The 18,889-nt window shown below is 37.6% G+C and overlaps 1 protein-coding gene across 2 annotated transcripts in view; it reads left to right on the forward strand.

Moving 5' to 3' along the window:
- Positions 1-18,889, forward strand: part of FGD4 (FYVE, RhoGEF and PH domain containing 4) — a 148,807-nt gene that overhangs the window by 8,433 nt on the left and 121,485 nt on the right. The window contains exon 1 of one of the 2 annotated variants that reach the window (XM_028113202.1): positions 10,137-10,301. The exons of the other annotated variant lie outside the window; for it this stretch is intronic. Within the exon in view, the coding sequence (XP_027969003.1) occupies positions 10,292-10,301 (10 nt within the window). The 5' untranslated portion in view covers positions 10,137-10,291. Of the gene's footprint in view, positions 1-10,136; positions 10,302-18,889 lie in introns of those variants that run through there. 2 annotated transcript variants of the gene reach the window in all.

The following is an 18,889-nucleotide window of genomic DNA, read 5'->3' on the forward strand; positions in this document are numbered from 1 at the left end:
GGGAATGTAAAATGGTGCCATCACTTTGCAAACAGTCTGGCAATTCCATAAAAGGTTAAACATAGAGTTACCATTTGACCTATCTACCTAAGAGAAAGGAAAAAATATGCCTACCCAAAACTTGTGCATGAATACAACTTAGCAACATTATAATAGCCAAAAGGTGGAAACAACTCAAATATCTATCAAATGATGGATAGAAACATGAATTCTGGTATATCCATACAGTGGAATGAAGTACTGATAATATACTGCAACATGGATAAACCTTGAAAATATGCTAGGTACAAGAAATTGTCCCAGAGAGCACATATCGTCTGATTCCATTTATATGAAATGTCCTTAATAGGTAAATCTGTAGAAACAAAGTAGATTAGCAGCTTCTTAGAGCCAGTGGGATGGGTGTATGGGGGGTGATAACTAAGGGTACAGGTTTCTTTTTGAGGTGATGGAAATGTTTTAAAGCTATCTGGTTTTATCTGTGGATATACTTAAAACCACTGAGTTGCAAACTTCAGGTAAATTGTATGGCATGTGACTTATATCTCAGTAAAGCTATTATTTAAAAAAGAAAAAAACAAAAAAAAAACAGAAAGGGGAAATGGGAGACACCTAGCAGTCCCCGGTCCACAACAGTGCTAAAATCCAGCTAGGTAAATGTCAATGGTTCCTTGTTTAGGGAGTAGTTTTTTTGTTTTTGTTTTTTTAGGGGGGCAGAGGGAGAGAGAGAATCCCAAGCAGGATCTACACCCAGCACAGAGCCTGATGCAGGGCTCAGTCTCACGATCCCGAGACTATTACCTGAGCTGAAATCAAGAGTTGGATGCCCAGCTGACTGAGCCACCCAGGCGCCCTAGGACTAGTTTATAATCTGGGTGGTTCTTCATGGCTCTTGTCTCTACTCTCTATGCTCCTGGTTATGTCCTCTAAATCTTACTTTTCCATAAGAAATGACTTATGTTTGTAGCCTCTTCCTGTCTGAATAAGGGCCCTGGTATTTTTCATTTTGAACTATGTCTTTTTAGTCCAGACTGATGGTCTTTCCATTGATATGTTTTCAGAGTTTTTAGGAGTATTCTCATGGATTGCTTTGGGGTTCACAACATTAGATTAAACCATTCCCACAGATCTCTTTGAAACAGGGCTCTACCTTAAACTGCCTTTAAGTCAGGACATTACATGAAAATACCATTAAGATTCTTAAAAGCTCAGGGCACCTGGGTGGCTTAGTTGGTTGAGTGCCTGCGTTTGGCTCAGTTCATTATCTGGGGGTCCTGGGATCGAGCCCAGTGCTGGGCTACCTGCTCAAAGGGGAGTCTACTTCTCTCTCTCTCTCTGCCCCTTACCGTCTTCCCCATTTGTGCTCTCTCTCTCTCTCAAATAAATAAATAAAATCTTTAAAAAAAAAAATCTTACAAGCTCTACTGTCTGGTAGAGATGGTTCTTAAGACACACTTAAAATCCTGCAAAGCCTTTTGGTCTAGCACTGTGATTTGCAAAGTATGGTCTCTGTACCAGCAGCATTAGCATCACTTGGGAACTACAGAGGTCAGACCCCATAGCAGACTTGCTGAATCAAATTGTGAGGATCGGATGCAGCAGTCTGGGTTTTAACATGCTTCCCCCGCCAACCCCAGCTGAGTTTGGTGCATACGAAGTTTTAGAACCACTGGTCTAACAATCTATGAGGAACCAACCACCTAAAATCTTTGAGGGCTCAAAAAAGGTTTTGAGGCCACATTTTACTGGCACTCCAGGGTTTGATCTTTGCCTTGAGCTTTTTGCTAAGCTGCTGGAATGAGGAATGGTTTTATTTTTGAACCCATCAAGTCCACTCCTTCTTATTTCCTCTAAATTCTACTTGAAAAGGAGCCAAACTGTTCCTTTTTTAGTTCATTTCACCCATATTTTGTCATAGGTGGCTAACGTGAACCATTTTGTACTTTCAGCATTCTTCCTGCAATTCTCCTTAGTCAGATCCATGAGTTCATTGGGTGCCCTTTCTATTCCCATGCTACTGCATGCTTTGGGTTTGATAATTATTCTGCCAGCACGTGATGTAGGTTCCCTTTCTTCAGCCACTGGTAACATTTCTTCACATTTTCAGATCTTTATTAACTGTCTCCTCGAGATTCTTCTAACTTCTGCCCATCACCTGGACCCAAAGCTGATATATATTTTAGGTTTTTGTTCCAGCCCCTCTTCTGGTTCCAAACTTTGTTTTGGTTATCTGTTGCTGCCTAACAAATCATCCCCAAATTTAGTGGCTTAAGACAACAACTATTTTGGGGGCACCTGGATGGCTCATTTGGTTAAGGGTCTACCTTTGGCTCAGGTCATGATCTCAGGTTCGTGGGGTAGAGCCCCACGTCAGGCTCTCTGCTCAGCGGAACCTGCTGCTCCCTCTCCCTCTGCCTGCTTATGTGCTCTCTCTCTGTCAAGTAAATAAATAAATCTTAAAAAAAAAAAAAAAAACTATTTTCTTGCTCACAACTTTGGGTTCTGGCCAGGGTTTGGTAAGGATGGCTCATTTCTGGTCTACGTGTTGTCTGCTGGAACAGATTGATTAAGGCTATAAGATTTATTTCCAAGGTAGCTCACTTGCAGGGCTGGCAGCTTGGTGCCATCAGCTGTGATTTTAGCTGGAGTTGTCAGCTGGGCCTTCATTCTCTTCCATGTAGGCCTTTCTCATGCGTGTAGCTATTTGGATGTTTTCATAACATGACAGCTGGACTCCAAAAAGGAAAGAGAAATTGCCAGGCTTCTTAAAGATGGAGCTCAGAACTGGTGCAATAGTCATTTCTGCTGTTTTCTGTTGGATAGTCGTTCAAGGAGGTGGAGAAATAGACCTTACCTCTTGGTGTGGGAGTGGTGGCAAAGAATTTGTGGCTGTCATTAACCCACTTGTAACCTGTTAGAGATATTTTTGAGTTTTGTTTTTGGTGTTTTGCTTTTGCTTTTGGTTTTTGTAGTACTGAAAAGGCACTCAGTGTAAGTTGTAAATTCATCAGTTTACAAGTTAATTGTTAGTTGGAGAAAGGTTCAAGCTCTGGAAGGAGGTTAAAAGAAACATCTACATATAAAGAGCCTCTCAGTATCTGTTTGTGGAAATTTTAAATGTTGCATTTCACTGGTGCACAAAAGTCATTTTTTTGGTAGAATTAAATTTAAATTCCTCATTAACAGAATATAGTCTTTAGCACCTTTGTTGTGTCAAGATTTGGATGTGACAGCGATGTCTGAATGCATTTATGATTTTAATTGGTCTGAGAATGGAACTGGTTATTTTGAGTAGATTGCCTTTTTTATTACCAAAGGCAGAGAAATAACCCCCTTCTACAGACTTTCCTTCTTAAAATAGGGACTAAATGCTGTTCAGGAATTGTGAACAATGAAAGGCAGGCTCTGGGTGCATTGTAGAAATGATTGTGGTAAAGGCAGAGGTGAATAATGGGGTGAAAGAGTCTCAAGGTTTTCTACCATTTGGAACTTTTGTGTGCAGCTGTTTCGACTGGTAAGAGAGGACAAAACAGCCGGAAGAGTGGCCTCTGATTTTGTCTATTCACCCGAATCATGTATTAGGTTTGCTCATATAGGCTAGTAAATGGCTTCCTGAATTTGTCAAGCACTTATGTTAGTAGATTTTTCCCTATTCAAATTGGAGTTCTGTTAAAAAAAAAAAAAATCAAACAATGCTTTATTACAATAGTGATTCAAGAGTTTAAAAACAACTTGTAACTTTAAAATTGAGTGAATCTGACTGGTGTTAAATCTTTGACCTTTAGTTTCTATAGTTAGCTTAGAATCGAACATTTCAATAGTTTTGGTTTTGGTTATACTTTATCTTGATAGTACTGATAAGATGTTAAACATAAAATAACTTGAATAATTTTTCTTTAATTTGGTCATTTATAAAAATGTTTGGGGCAGCACTAGTTTCCCTTACTTTTAGTTTTTACTCTCCTACGTCTTTAAGTAGTTTTCAAGATGACTAATAATGCACTTCCTCCTTTTTTCCCCCCCTCTCTCCTTGGTTCTTTTATTTGTTTTTTCTTCTTTATTCTCCTCATACACTGCCCAGTCTGGTGCAGTGACCTCTTCAGGAGTGAGATTAGGATAGTGTGGATAAGATGACAGTGATACATGTGTTTGATTCTGTGGAAGAATCCTTCTAGCTGCCAGTGTCCAACTTCTCCAGCATGATAATCATGACCAACAGTTTAGAAAATGATGCCCATGCTCTTGGTTTTCAGAAATTGTCTTCCTCTGTTTCTCTACCAATTATAATTCCATTTGCTTTGGGATAATCCTAGGTAGTCATCAGTCCATCAAGCAATTATTGTGTGTGAACTGATAAAGCATTCTAGGAGACACAGAGGTAAGCAGGAAATAGTCACTGTTAATTGTTCCTTAGTCTCCAGTCTTCAGATTCTTCTTTCTCAGTCAGATTTGAAAGCTGGGCACGGTTTTTTGAAGATGTGGATCATATGCTTGTAGAATGTTGATGGTCTCTGAATTATTTTGGTACTCTCCTACCTTCACAACTATACTTCACGATTATACTCATCATGAATAGGACCTTACCTATTTCAGGGTTTGTACAACCTACTGTGGTCTCACTATTTTGAACTCCAGTTGTTAAGAATGTATTCTTGTGTATATTTTTAAGTTGTTCATTTCCTTTGGGTAGGTACATAACTTCCTAATTACTTTACAGGTATTTTCACAGAATTCTCATTTCTGGGCTAACTAATTTTAATCTCTTCAAAATTTTCTTGTTTCTCACTTTTCCCTGCAGCTTTCATAGATTGTCCAAATAGTTATATACATTTACTATTCAACAGAATTTTTTCCACTTGACCTGGCCTCTTGTAGATATCTAAGCAGCAACATTCAAAAAGCATTATTTTCTATCACTTTTCAAAAATATAATCCCTAAAATATTGTAGGATTTGGAACGGACCTTTGCAAATATGTAATTTAGACCCCTCGTCTTGCACTATTATTGCACATGTAATGCATGGCTTTGATACATAGGAAAAATAAAATCGAGAAAGGGAAGAAGTGCTACCTATAATGGAAGCTATGTACTCCATCCTTTAAACTTCTAATGTGTCCTGTGTACTGTTTTAATTGCAGAATTACCTGTAGTGCCCTTTTATTTCTTTGTAAATGATGGGAAGCCAGTCTTTCAGCAAAATCTGCTTATTTGCCCCAAATGAACATACTTGTGTTTGTGTGATTCTTGATTTTTAACTTTAGTTAGCCCAGATCACTTTGATTTCCAAAACCTGTTTAGACTATCGCTTTTTATTTTGGTGGCATTTATAAGCTATTTCTAGGTCTTTGTGTTGCTTTTAAAAGATATACCCATGAAAACTACAAAGTGCTGATGAAGGAAATAAAAATCTAAATAAATGGAGACACATACTGTGTTCTTGGATTGGATGACTCTCAATACAATGAAGATGACTGTTCTCCCAAATTGATGTATAGGTTTAACAACATTCCTGTTAAAATTCTAGCAAGATTTTTTATAGGTATAGATAAGATTATTCTAAAATTTACACGGAAAGGCAAAGTAACCAAAACAGCTAAAAAACAGTTTTGAAAAAAGAAGCATAATGTGTGGAGAATCGTTCTAATTTTAAGACGTGATATAGCTACAGTAACCAAGACTATGGTATTACCAGAGGGATAGACAAATAGGTCAGTGCAACAGAATTGAGAACCCAGAATTAGCCCCGCGCAAGTGGAGCCAGATGATTCTTGACAAAGGTGCAAATAGAGTGTATCTTTGCAACAAATGGTGTTAGAGCAATTGGATATCTGTGGACCCCCCCAAAAAAATGAACTTCCACCTAAAACTTAGACTATATCCACGAATTAACTCAAAATAGGTCAATTTAAATGTAAAACATGAAACTGTAAAACTTTTTAAAGAAAGCCTAGGAGAAAATCTTCTAGACCTAGAACTTACCAGAAAGTTCTTAGCCATGACACCAAAAGCATAAAAACCATAAAAGAAAAAATATTGATAAATGGGACTTCCTCAAAGTTTAAATCTTTTGGCTGTGTGATTGTTAAAAGGGCAAAAAGACAAATGATAGACTGGAAGAAAATATCTAAGAACGCTATATTTGACAAAGGACTCTACTTAGAATATATAAAGAACTCTCAAAACTGAACAGTATAAAAAAAAGAAAGAAGGAAAGAAAGGAAAACCCTAACAACCTAATTAGAAAATGGGCAAACACCATGAGGATATACAGGTAACAAATGAAAATAAGCACATGTGGACACTCATCATACAGTCTAGCAGTCGTACTTCTGAACATTCATCCCAGAGAAATGAAAACTTAGATCCACACTAAGCCTGTACACGAATGTTCATAGCAGTTTTATTTGTAATGTGAAAGACTGTTTAACAATGTAATGTTCATTAACATGTGAATGGCTGAACTCATTGTGGTACAACCACACCGTAGAATTCTACTCAGCAACAGAAAAGGAACGGACTGTTGATACATGCAAGCACTTGAAAGGGTCTCAAGAGTATTATGCTGAGTGAAAAAAGCCAATCTCAGAGTCACGGTCACATACTGTGTGAATACACTTATAGAGTGTTCTGTAAATGACAACATGATAGAAATAGAGAACAGAGTAGTGGATGCAGGGGTTAGGGACAATGAAGAGAAAGGTATTGATGACTAGAAATGGGTTGCATGAGGGAGCTCTTAATGATGCTGGAATCCTTCAGTATCGTGATTGTGATTGTGCTTATACAGGTCTATACAAGTGATAAAGTGGCATAGAACTAAACACATTGTGCCAATGTCAAGTTCCTGGTCTTGATATTGTATTATAGTTATATAAGATGATGTAATCATTAGGGGAAACTGAACCTCTCTACTATTTTTGCAATTTCCTGTGAGTCTATAATTAATTCAAAATAAAAATTAAAAAAGACACCCAGACCTGAGACCTATGCTGTCCTATGCTGGTTGTTTTTAAAATTTAAATTAACTAAAATAAAATTAATTTTAGTCCTGGTCACACAAGCCATGTTTCAAGTGCTCATGTCGCTACCTTAATACTGCACAAATGCAGAACATTTCCATCACCACAGAAATTCAGTTGACAGTGCCGGTTTAGACCAGCTCAACAGTGCCGAGTTACTATATGCATGGATACCAACACATTTCTTAGTGCAGTGTCTTAAATTTATAAATCAAAAGATAATGGTCTGTACCAATAAAATTTAAATAGAAGAAATGGATTTAACATGACACTTTTTGAAAGTATCATACTTCTTGAGGCTATATCCCATATTTTAATAAGAAAAGGAAATGAAACTTTGCTTCATGTTTGAAATAGGAGTAAGATTTTTTTCCTTATCTGCCAAAGCAGTTGCAGTTTCTTTCCATAATCACAATACAGAATATATAGGAAATGGGCAAATAGAGGGGAGGGACGAGTTAGGGGAAAGAGATCAGCAAAAGGAGTATTTTAAATATCCCATACTTGTTATTTTTTGTTTCTTAAAGACCAGCCTACCAATAGTAGCTTACCATTGCAGAGGAAGCGTGGTTTAGCAACCAGACCTTAGACCAGAATTATATTTCTGGCTCAAAGTGGCCTTGAGAAAATGACAGATGTACTCTTCTCATTCTCATGACCAATGGGCAAACTAAGCTAAAACTGACTATTGCTTGGGTGGACTAAGGGGTGAGTTATACAAAAGGAGGATCATTTGTCAAACTATTGGCTTACAAGTAGATTAAATACAAAGTTTTGAGGAGTTTGGTTATGAAAAGGTCACATGGAGTAGAAAGCAGAAGTTTCCCAGGTATAAACCATTTCAGTTTTTGAGTTTGGGGTTAAATACAAGAAAACTCAGGGTGAAAGTTTTTCTTCTTCCATCCAAGGTTAATAACTTCGAGAAAGCTTTGGGAGACTAAGCAGGCATTTTGGATTTTAGAGACCAGGTTTTGAAGTTGAACAGTGCACGGTTTGAATTGCAGCTCTGCCACTTAGTTTTTGAGAAAGCTGCCTAACTTGAGTTCTCACTTTCACCATCTGTACAATGAGGCTATAATGACCCCTCTTTGTCAGGGTTCTCATGAGAAGAACACTTAAGTATACAGCTCTAGTTACTGATAATTTTATCAAGACATGGAGCAGAATGATGGTGTTAGGAACAGATAAATAGCTTTGTTATTTTCCTTTTCTAAAGATTTATTTTTAGATAAATATTTAAATAATGTTTTTGGAGGTAGGGTACTAATTTTACCTTTGTAACAGATTGGTTAATATCATGGTTTCTAAAGCCATTCTCAAATTTAATTAATGTATATAGTGTGACTAAGCTGATCAAATCACTTGATTTGAAGCCAAGACAGATACATCTGTTCTTATAAAATGTAGTAGACCAAAATGTAAGCAGCAAACTGGAAAAAAAAAACCCCACACATTTATGACAGAAATGTTATTTCAGTGTAATTTTTGCAACCTGTTTCTACAGCTATAGCCATGTAGTATCTGAATGAACAGTGATGAAGAGGCTTAATTAATTACAGACATATAAAATCTATACTATACAGGGTCAAATTATCAGAAAATACTTTATATGAATTTTCTTTTTCTTTGCTTACCACATGCTAAAACAGTGAAAAAGAGGTCAAGAACCAGAGCCAACATACTCGTTAGGATCCTTCTGGCCCTGGCACACTGCAGTGGAGGAGGACAGTTGCAGTTTTAGCCAATAGTTTACTGGCATGTGGTCAGTTTGAAGGGAACCAAAAATGCTGACATCCTCATTTGACTTCATCACTGAAGCCTGAGTACATACTCCAGCGCTTCCTGTATAAAACCTACCCTGACTCTACAGAGGACACCCCAGCCCTGGGCTGATCTGGGTGGGGATGGTGGCTTGGATTGGTGAAGCCCTCAGCTAGTTGGTATCCACACTGTGAACATGTCCTGTCTCTTTACTATACCTTTCATTTCATAGAGCTTAGCTTTCAAAGCTGATAATGACATTCATTGATAGCAAGAGATTGTTGCAGGTAGGTTGCCAGCTCTTAAAATCACCACTCCTTGAAATTATTCTACTGGATAACAGCATGTTTAGGAACTAATTTAGAAATATAATGCTATGGAAATTATACGGAAAAAAAATCTATCAGAAGATCTGGATTGTATATAGCTTGTCTCCCTAATATATCAGTATGGCTACATCTACTTTGACACCGTGGCCTCAGTTTTCTCACCCATACAATGGGAGGATTTCTAAATTTCTAAGACTTCATGATTTTAGTGAGTTTCTCCAAGTAGTTTCCTCCATACTTCTACTTGTTTGGTTCATAAGCTACATTAAGTGCTTTTTCTATCCATCAGAATTTTCTCATGTATTGTCAAGTTCTTTAAGGTAATATACTATTTTCAGTTTGTCATTCTTTCAGAGACATAGCAATTTGAAGAAGTGATATAGCAAAAGTGAACTGACTCTCAGTATTAGAGTTTGATTCTGACAACATCTGAATATCACATGAAAGGGAAATTAGCATTTGGGTTATTATGTAAATGCTGAATTCACATGATAAACCATTAGGTGTTTTGAAAAGTCTGATTTATTAACTAAAGCATTGACTTTAATCAGTAATTTTCTCTGATTCACGGCAAGGATGAGAAATTTGCTTATTGGTACCTCTCCTCCTTTAAAATCCTGATGTTTTTATGAAGTTATTTGGCATTGCTAGGTAGCCCAGGAAGGAAATAGAAGGCTCTTTTGCTCAGGAAACAGAGAGCATAAACACTATTTCACTGTGTTTCGCTCTTCAACATTTCCTAGGACTTTCTGATGAACATGAAAAAAATCCTAAGACCCTTTAAAACCTATTTTTAAAGGGTAGTTTGTTATAAATCTAAAGGCTGTAACTGCAGTAAAATCACATGCCATTGGCCCCATCCTTTCCATTCTACCCCAGTACCGTAGAGCTCTCTCACTGCATTTTTTGAAATATCTTCATGGAATTTTGAAATGCTTTACTTGCGTAGATCTTTGAGGCTGCATCAGTGCTAGAAGAGTTGTGAAACCTAGCTCTGCACTTCCCATTAGTTAGTTCACCATGTCAGACAGAAGATGTGTGCGTGTCTGGTGTCTAAATACAGACCTGTAGGTTTTACCCATAAATCATAGATCCAAGTAATTCCTCCACACACAGGAGATAAGTATGATTAATCAGAAGAGTAAAAGGCATTGCTGGATGTTGTTGGAAAAAAATCCTTTATGGGGGGCTGTGAGTATTGTTATTTTTGCAATTTCTGTTTCTGAAATATCTCAGGTTAAAAATATTTGAGACTTTTGAATATACAAAGTATATGAGGAGATGAAGTATCTGGTGTTAGTCTTTTTGATTACTACTAAAGGATAAGTAATTTCTGTCACTATTGAAATTATCATGGCTCTTGTTTAGAATGGTTTCGTGGTGTGGTTTTAGCATGAAGGTGTACTTTGTCTTCTTTTCATTGTCCCTGTAGGGTACCTTGAGGTGATGCCTTTCTCTCTGGGATACGTAGCATAGCAGTGTCCCTGAGAGTGGTGAACGTGAGCTGTGCTTTCAGTAAAAACTGTTGACCCTTTTTATCTGACACTTTTTATTATAACCTCTTGCCATCTATTTCTAATATCCATTTCTTCCTGTTTCTAATACATAAAAGCTATACTTTAGTCAATTTCTTAGAACTTATTTGTATACTTAATATTCTCTTAGTCATCAGTTATTTGGGGATAAAATTCCCTCTACTTCTAAAACATGAGCAAGTTACATTGGTCATGTGCAAGTTCAAGGATTTCTTGAAATTACATACTAGAATCTGAATTCTAGTTGGCTAGATCCTTTATCATTGTGGCTGAATAATGTTCTCATGGTCTTTTGTATTTAATTGAAAAGCCACTGAATGTCTTTATTCAGAAAAACAATTTGAAACAGATTATTCTTGGTTAGTAAGAAAGAAAATAAACATCAAGGTGTAACTAACATTTTGATGTGTTTCCTCTTTGTTCTGTGAAGTTGAGGTCCTATTTTATGTGGATGTTTTTTAATCATGCTTCTCCCTTCCCATGTAACATTAAATTATTTCTTGTTACTAAAAATTCTTAGTAAAAATTCAATAGCTGTATGGTTCTGTTAAAAAGGTAGTACTTTAGGGTGCCTGGGTGGCTCAGTCATTAAGGGTCTGCCTTGGGCTCAGGTGATGATCTCAGGGTCCTGGGATGGGGCCGCATTGCGCACCCTGCTCAGCAGGAAGCCTGCTTCTCCCTCTCCGACTCCCCCTGCTTGTGTTCCCCCTCTTGCTGTGTCTCTGTCAAATAAATAAAATCTTAAAAAAAAAAAAAGGCAGTACTTTAATTTAGCTAACATGTCCTCTGTTATTAGATATTTAAAATTTTTCAAGATTTTGGATTAAAAGTAACAGAATACCATCATTTTAAATTAAAAGACTATCTTGCAAAGTGCGGGAATTGAATTGCACTTTGCAATTGAATTGCACTTGCAAACATTGAATTAGGATTTTAAACAAATGTGTTGGGTGCCATGTTGGTTTAAACTTATGGATCTCACTTTTTTTTTTAAACTTTTGCTTCTGTGTGGCAGACAGCCTGTGTGCTAGCTGTTTTTCAAATGTGGATGACATTGCTTTCTTTAGAGAGACAAACTGAAGGAAATCTGTAGAACTTTTGCACATAAATGGATCATTGAGGAAAACTGAAAGAGGACTTCCCTAACAAGGTTGATTCTTCTATGCACAACGTCATATGAATGGAAAACTAGATCCATGCAACAAAATAAATCAAGCATGGGCTCTGAAAACATGGTGCCTGGAATAACACAGATTCACAAGGCTTTGGCCAAAGTTTTTCTTTGTTTCCACTAGGTTAGAAATGGCCTGGGATTCTCCCAGTAATTCAGCCAGAAAGAAAGAAAAAGCTTCTTGTTCTTCAGTCCCTTTGTATAGAGCCCCTATGTCACTGACTTGCACCAAGATGGAGTACTGACCTTTCTAGTGGAATGAATGGAACTGGATTTAGAGTTACTTTGAATTACTCATAAATTCTTAAAAGTATCTTCTTTTTAAAACTTGATAGGCCTAATGATAAATTTTAATAGAATAGAACTAGCTAGGGTAATAGGCATATACAGTCAAATACCGAATTTTGGAGCCTTACTCTTCAAGGAACTGTTTTGGATCAGGAAATTTGGTATCAAGATTTTAGGAGACTTATTTTTTTTTCTTTGCCCTGCCTCCGCCTTCTGCTTACTAGTTTAGATGGCAATATAAGTTAATATCCTGACTTTTCTTTATAAGTGAGTAAAAATTTTACTTGAATATGTATTATATATAAAAATAGTCATTTCTCCTAATTTTTATTATAACTTTAAAATTTAGAATCTGGGTGCTACTAAATACCAGATCTTACACACACACACACACATTTTACATTAAAAAGAAGTCAAAGTGAGATTTATTGTAGGATTTCTATGTTTTATTCTTTAACGACAAGTATGAATAGATTTATTTTTAAGACCAAAGGAGGCTCAGAATTAGGCTGAAAACCACAGTAGTACTAAGGGATGTTTTGTCCCATTTTCATTCTTTTGCTTTTCAGGCATCCTAACCTGCATATGCTTCTCTTTATAAAGAATGTGCATAGCGTTTTAGGGATCAACTTTGTAATGGAACCAGTTGGACTCCTGTCCAGTTTATGCACTTATTGGCATTTCTCCTGCCCATTTGTTTAATCTTTCCAACTCATTTGATCCTCTGACATTAGAGCTGACAGCTGCAATTGCATATGGGTTCATAAAGTAGCTGAGTAGTAAAATGCCATGACCTGGTTCTTGTGTAGTTTTACCAATGACTGAGTTGGCAACTTAGAAATGCTACAGATTGGTTTGGCAGGTCCGGTGAAACATCTTAAGAAGAAAGTTTATGTATAAAAAAATCTGATATTGATCCTGAGTGATAGAAGTTCCATCTCTTAAAATCCTAGACTTATTGTTTACTGAGCACCTGTTAGACATAGTGCTTTGTGTTATATGCACATGACTTTTAATCCTCAGAAAAATCTTGTAAGACAGGTGATATGACCCTATTTTTCAGATGGAGAAAGCAGGGTTATGAGGTTATATACTCATGTCTACATATTTGATATTACATTAAGTAGCAGAACTGAAATTCATGTCCAGGATCTTTGGTTTACAAAGCTTGTGGCCAGTCTGTTACACACTGTAGCAGTAATTTTGTTCATTGTGAAGAGTGTTTATTTCCATTTTGCCATTGATGGACATTGATCATTCTGCTGAATGGTGCTGTGAACATTTTGTACATGTCTTTTGGTGGCATTATTGGGTCATGGGGTATGCTTACATCTCAAGCATAGACCATGTTTTCTATTTCATTTTGTCTCATTAGTATAATGCTCTATACACATTGTAGGAAAGAGTAGAGAATTTACCAGTCATGAAAAGGTTTTTATTAATGGAATGGCAGCCATGGGGGTACACATCACTGCAGGGGAAGGAAAAGGAACTGGCTTTGCATTGTGGGAGCAGTGTATGTGTTTTTTAGAGGCAATGTCTTCCTAGCTGCACTTTTCCCATAAATTTCTTTACACTGAAAATTATGGAGGTTTGGACTACAGTTCTCACTGGATTGAAAGTAAGTATCAGAAGAATTATTCATTGAGAAAATAGTTTTTTAGCTGCACTCTCCGATGGGTTCTATATGTGCTCGATAAACCTACATGTTCACCATAGTGGGGAACTTTTTCCTCCTTATTTGTTTTGTTTCATTGGTTTCTAATTTGATTTTTAAGTAAGGAGTAAGAAAGCACTCCACGAAAGATTTTTTGGATTTTTTCTGCCAAAGATTTTTCTGCCATAAAAAACTATAAAACTGGAAAAATATATGCAGCTTTATATGCTTATATTAGAAGTTTTAGAATCAGTGAAGGTAAATAGAAGGAAAGGCATAATAAACATAAAAATAAAAAATATGCAGTAGAGGACAGACAATAGAGAAAATAGAACAAAATGTTTCCTTGAAATATATTAAGATTGATAAATCCCTGTTGAGACTGATCAAAAATAAAAAACAATTCCAGTGTCAGGATTCTTACAGATATTAAAAGGATAATAAGTGGTTATTATGAGCAACTTAGATGAAATAGACAAATGTCTTTGAAAGACAAACTAAGGGGGGACCTGGGTGACTCAGTCAGTTAAGCAGCCAACTCTTGATTTTAGCTCAGGTCATGATCTCAAGGGACTGGGATTGAGCCCTGTGTTGGGTTCCTTGCTCAGCCAGGAGTCTGCTTGAGATTCTCTCTCTCTCCTTCCGCTCCCCCCCCCCGACTCTTACACTCTCAATCTTTCTCTCTCTCTCTCTAAAAAGATCTTTTAAAAAAATGGAAATTAGAAAATACTTTAAAAAAAAAAAGGAAAGACAAACTGAGGAAAAAAACAAATTGGGAAGAAATAGAAATTTGAGTAGTCATATAATCTACTAAAGAAATTTAATTGGCAATTCAGAATTTTCTAACAAAGAACGCCATGGTGTTGCTGGACACAGGAACCACTGTGTTAGGCTGTGAGGTCTATGAGGGCAAGGAATAACTTTCAAACCTCTTTATTATCTGCATGTGACATAACATTCTTGGTAAATGTTTGTTAAATAGAATTGACTGGATGACATGGTACTAAGTAGGGAAATTTCCTCTCTTGAGAAACCTGACAATTTTTTTTACCTTTCTTTGGTAAGGAATCTTGGATCTTCTAGTTCATTTCAGAAAATGTATACACCCTACTGAAATGAAAGCACTTTAATTTCTTGTGTTATTGAGACTATATGGTTAGAAAGTCCTCAGGGTTTCCTTGGTTGAACTTATAAATCATGTTGGATGTAAGTGTGAGCTGTATTGCTCCCAGACATGGTACTTTAACCTAAAACCATAAATCTTGCAGTCTTATGAGTTAAACCAGAAGTAACATTGATCCACTTCTTAGCAATGGCAATTCGGGTTGGGGTGGGGGAGGGGGGATCGTGGGAGGGCAATGTGTGTGTGTTTCCTGACATTACAGTTCTGTTGAACACTGTGTTGCCCAGTTTTTAAAAAATACTTTGTTTATTTTGGTGGGGAGGGGCAGGGACAGATGGAGAGAGAGAATCAGCGTGAAGCCCTGTGTGGGGCTCAGTCTCATGACCCGGAGATCATGACCCAAGCAGAAATCTTGTCAGAGGCTTAACCTAATGAGCCACCCAGGTGCCCCTGTGTTGCCCATTTTTAAAGAAAGAATCAAATTGTAGCACCCCAGTTGCTGCTAAAAATTCATGAGTTTGATCTTGCATGAGGCATTATTCAGCTAACAGTTGAAAATCCTCCAAAGTGAACAGCATTTAGGAGCCTATTAGAAACCTTATTAGAAAGTCAGATAGCAACTCTGCACAATAAATTAGCTTAACCTGCAGAAGAAAATGGTACAGCAGCAGAAAATAAGTCTCCATTGTATTGGGTGGCAACTCTTCTTGGGTGGAAAGTTTTATTTGCAGAACCTTGAAATGACTGTACTGATACTTATTGGACTGTTACGGAAGTTATGTTCCTTAACAGTACCAACCACTACAACATGTTAAATAGCTTAATTACATATAAAAGTCACCTTTTTCTTATTAGATTTTATTTGAGAGAGATTGCTCGCGGGGGGGGGGGAGGGAGAGAGAATCTCTAGCAGACTCTGCACAGAGCTCAGAGCCCAATGTGGGACTCGATCCCTCGACCCTGGGATCATGAACTGAAATCGAGTCGGAAACCACTAACTGAGCCACCCAGGTGCCCCACAAAGTCACCTTTTAAACCCTTTCTATCCTGACATAATTAAGAAAAAATTAAGCAAACTCTTCTTTTGGAATGATTTCATAAAATTTCTTAAAGAGCACAATGTTTAGAAAAAGCCTAATCCTGATGCATATTATGCAAAAGTTTTAAAGGAAATGCATAAAAATATTGATCATGATTATATCTACATGATTACTTTATAGGTGATTTTAATTTTATTTCTGTAATTTCTTAATTTGTAAAAACACATTACTTTTTAGCCATTAAGATATTTTTGTTTAGTAGAAGTATTTGCAAAAGTTAACTAAAAGTGGAGATTTTCTCAGTGAGCATATCAGTTAATATTAGTTGTACTTCGGGGGTAGAGGAGACTGGCTGGCTCAGTCACTACAGCATGTGACACTTTCTTTAAGATTTTATTTATTTGAGAGAGAGAGAGCATGAGTGGGGAGGGGCAGAGGGAGAAGGAGAGGGAGAAGCAAACTCCCCACTGAGCAGGAAGCCTGGCACAGGACCTGATCCCAGGACCCTGGGATCATGACCTGAGCTGAAGGCAGAAGCTTAACTGACTGAGCCACCCTGGCACCCAGAGCATGTGCCTCTTGATCTCAAGGTGGAGCCTACTTTAAAAAAAAAAAAAATTGTACTTCTTATTGAAATATACTTACAAACATGTTAACATAGTGCATATCTGAAGTTGCTATAGTTTTTAATAAAGGTAAAGCAGGATATATAATACACTGTTTTTGTAAAAATAAAACATTTGTGATATATACATCTGTATAGGTATATGAATATGCAGAAAAGAGTTTAGAACAAGTACTCTAAAACAATAATTAGGGGTTATCTCTGGGTAGTGGAGTAAGCTGCTTAATTGCCTTTTATTTCTCTTTTTTTTTTTGCAGCAAACATGCATTACTAGTTCGTAAAGGTTTTTTAAAACTCAAGCCTGGGAGTTAGCCTTTCTTCTAGCTTTAGAAGAGGTAAAAATCTTGTTCTGCCCTAAGCAGAGGCAGCCCTGCTCTCCAGTGACAAGGCAGTGAAGGTGGGAGATGCATGAAGAGAATGTAACTGGAGGCTTATGAACTGACCAGCTACTTTCGACTCCCAGATTGGCTAACTCCACTGTTTTCAAGAGGAAAACCCCATAGTGTGATCACATTGGAATAGGGTTAGGATTTAGGTGACTGCCAGGTTTAGGTCGTGAGGTAAAGCCTGGGTCATAGCTGGGGAACATGGAGATCTGGTGTCAGAGTTACCAGTCACTGTCCAGCCACCCTGTATGAGAGCAAAGAAATAGGAAAGTGCCTAAAGAAAGTTTAAAAAATTTCACTTGATTTACAGTTTTGCTAAGGCAGACATCTCTTTTCCGTCAGAAAGCATCTAGAATATTAGTGACCTCCATAGGATCCTTATGTCCTGGGCTGCCAGCCATCTTCCCTTTGAGACCCGTTCTCTAGTCTTGGACAAAGTATGGTATCCTGATGAGTCAGGTTCATTAGTCCTGCACACAAGCTTTCTGCCTGCTTGTTCAAGACTAGTGAGCATACCTGCTCAACTTGCTTCAGAAACTTGTTACCTATTTCCACTTCCATTCGCTCAGATATGCCAGTGACCTGGTTCCATGGCCACTTCCCGCATGGGTTACAGTGGTGTAGCCCATGCTTACATTGTCTTCGTTCAGTCCCTACCATTTTTTATTCTTTTCGTTTGTTCTTACAACAAAGATTTAAGGAGCACCTGCTTTGGGCCAGACGTTAGGGATTCCTTAGTAAACAAAACAAAGCTCCCTTATTCATGGAGTTTACCTTCTAGGGTAGGAGCCAGGAAAAAAAAAATGAGTGGGGAAAGAACAACATTTAATGCTGGCAGTGATAAATGCTATTAAGTAACAAAGAGACCAAGGTGTTGGGATAGGTAGAAAGTCAAAAGACATGGGGTTGTGAGGAAGCCAAGAGCCACTTGAAGAAGTGGCATCTAAGTGTAGACTTGTATGGAGTGTGTTATGGAAGCAAGAGGAAAATTCGTGGAAATGTTCTAGGCAGAGGGAACTGCGAGCTCAGAGGATCTGAAACAGGAATGAGGTTTGGCATCCGAACGTGGTAAGGAAGTATTTAAATTCCTATATAGCTGTTCAGCAGACTAGCTTATGAGGGCTGGTAAGGTCTTTGAACCCCCTCCAGCGATATGCTAGGTAAGATATCACTTACCTTGTTTTCTTACATAGAGAGATGAAAAACTTCTAATCTGTTAATGGGGTTCCATGTTTGAGCTGATAACTACATATTTTGCCACTGAGTTGGTGTACAATATCCAAACACATTGACTTGTGATGTGTTTTATGAATGTTTTTTCAGTGAACATTTATTGACTTTACCTGATTGATGGGATGTGACTGAGAAGGGAGAAGGTGCAGAAGGACAGTCAGATGCACATGGGGAAATGCAGGGGTATGGGGACTGAACGGTGACCTGGGGATTGGGCAACTGGGATGTCCCTGCTCCTCTTGATGGGAGCAGGGTCAGGGGTGAGTTGGTCAGACAGAGGTGAGCTGAGGAAGAGGCAGTTGGCCATAGAGTTCCACCTTTTGAGAAGTGTGAATGAGAAAGAAAGGAACAAGCCTAGATAGCTTGACAGAGAAAATGAATGGAGCTCAGAGGGGTTTTGCTTTTTATTTTAAAAGGAACTTCAGTGTTGTTGTTTCGGTTTTTTTTTTTTTTTTAATGACAGGAAATCATCCTTTGCTATTCTTGGCTCACAGAGTAAATAGTTGTTTGTGTATGTATGTGTCCCATCACCATACTTTTAAATCCGTTTAAAACTTCTTACAGCTGCATAGTTTTCCAGGTATTCACAGAGAGTTCATCTATGTGATCTTGATCTTCTTGAGAGGAAGGTACCAAATATTATGCCTAAGTTTCTTAGACGCAAGTCTCAAAGCTCAGGTTGTAGCTCAGAAGTTGCTACAACCTGAGCTAAGTATTGGGG

Source organism: Eumetopias jubatus, unplaced genomic scaffold, assembly GCF_037043125.1.
Source record: "Eumetopias jubatus isolate StellerSeaLion01/CBP00866 unplaced genomic scaffold, mEumJub1_p1.0 scaffold_8, whole genome shotgun sequence".
In the NCBI taxonomy this organism is placed as follows: domain Eukaryota; kingdom Metazoa; phylum Chordata; class Mammalia; order Carnivora; family Otariidae; genus Eumetopias; species Eumetopias jubatus.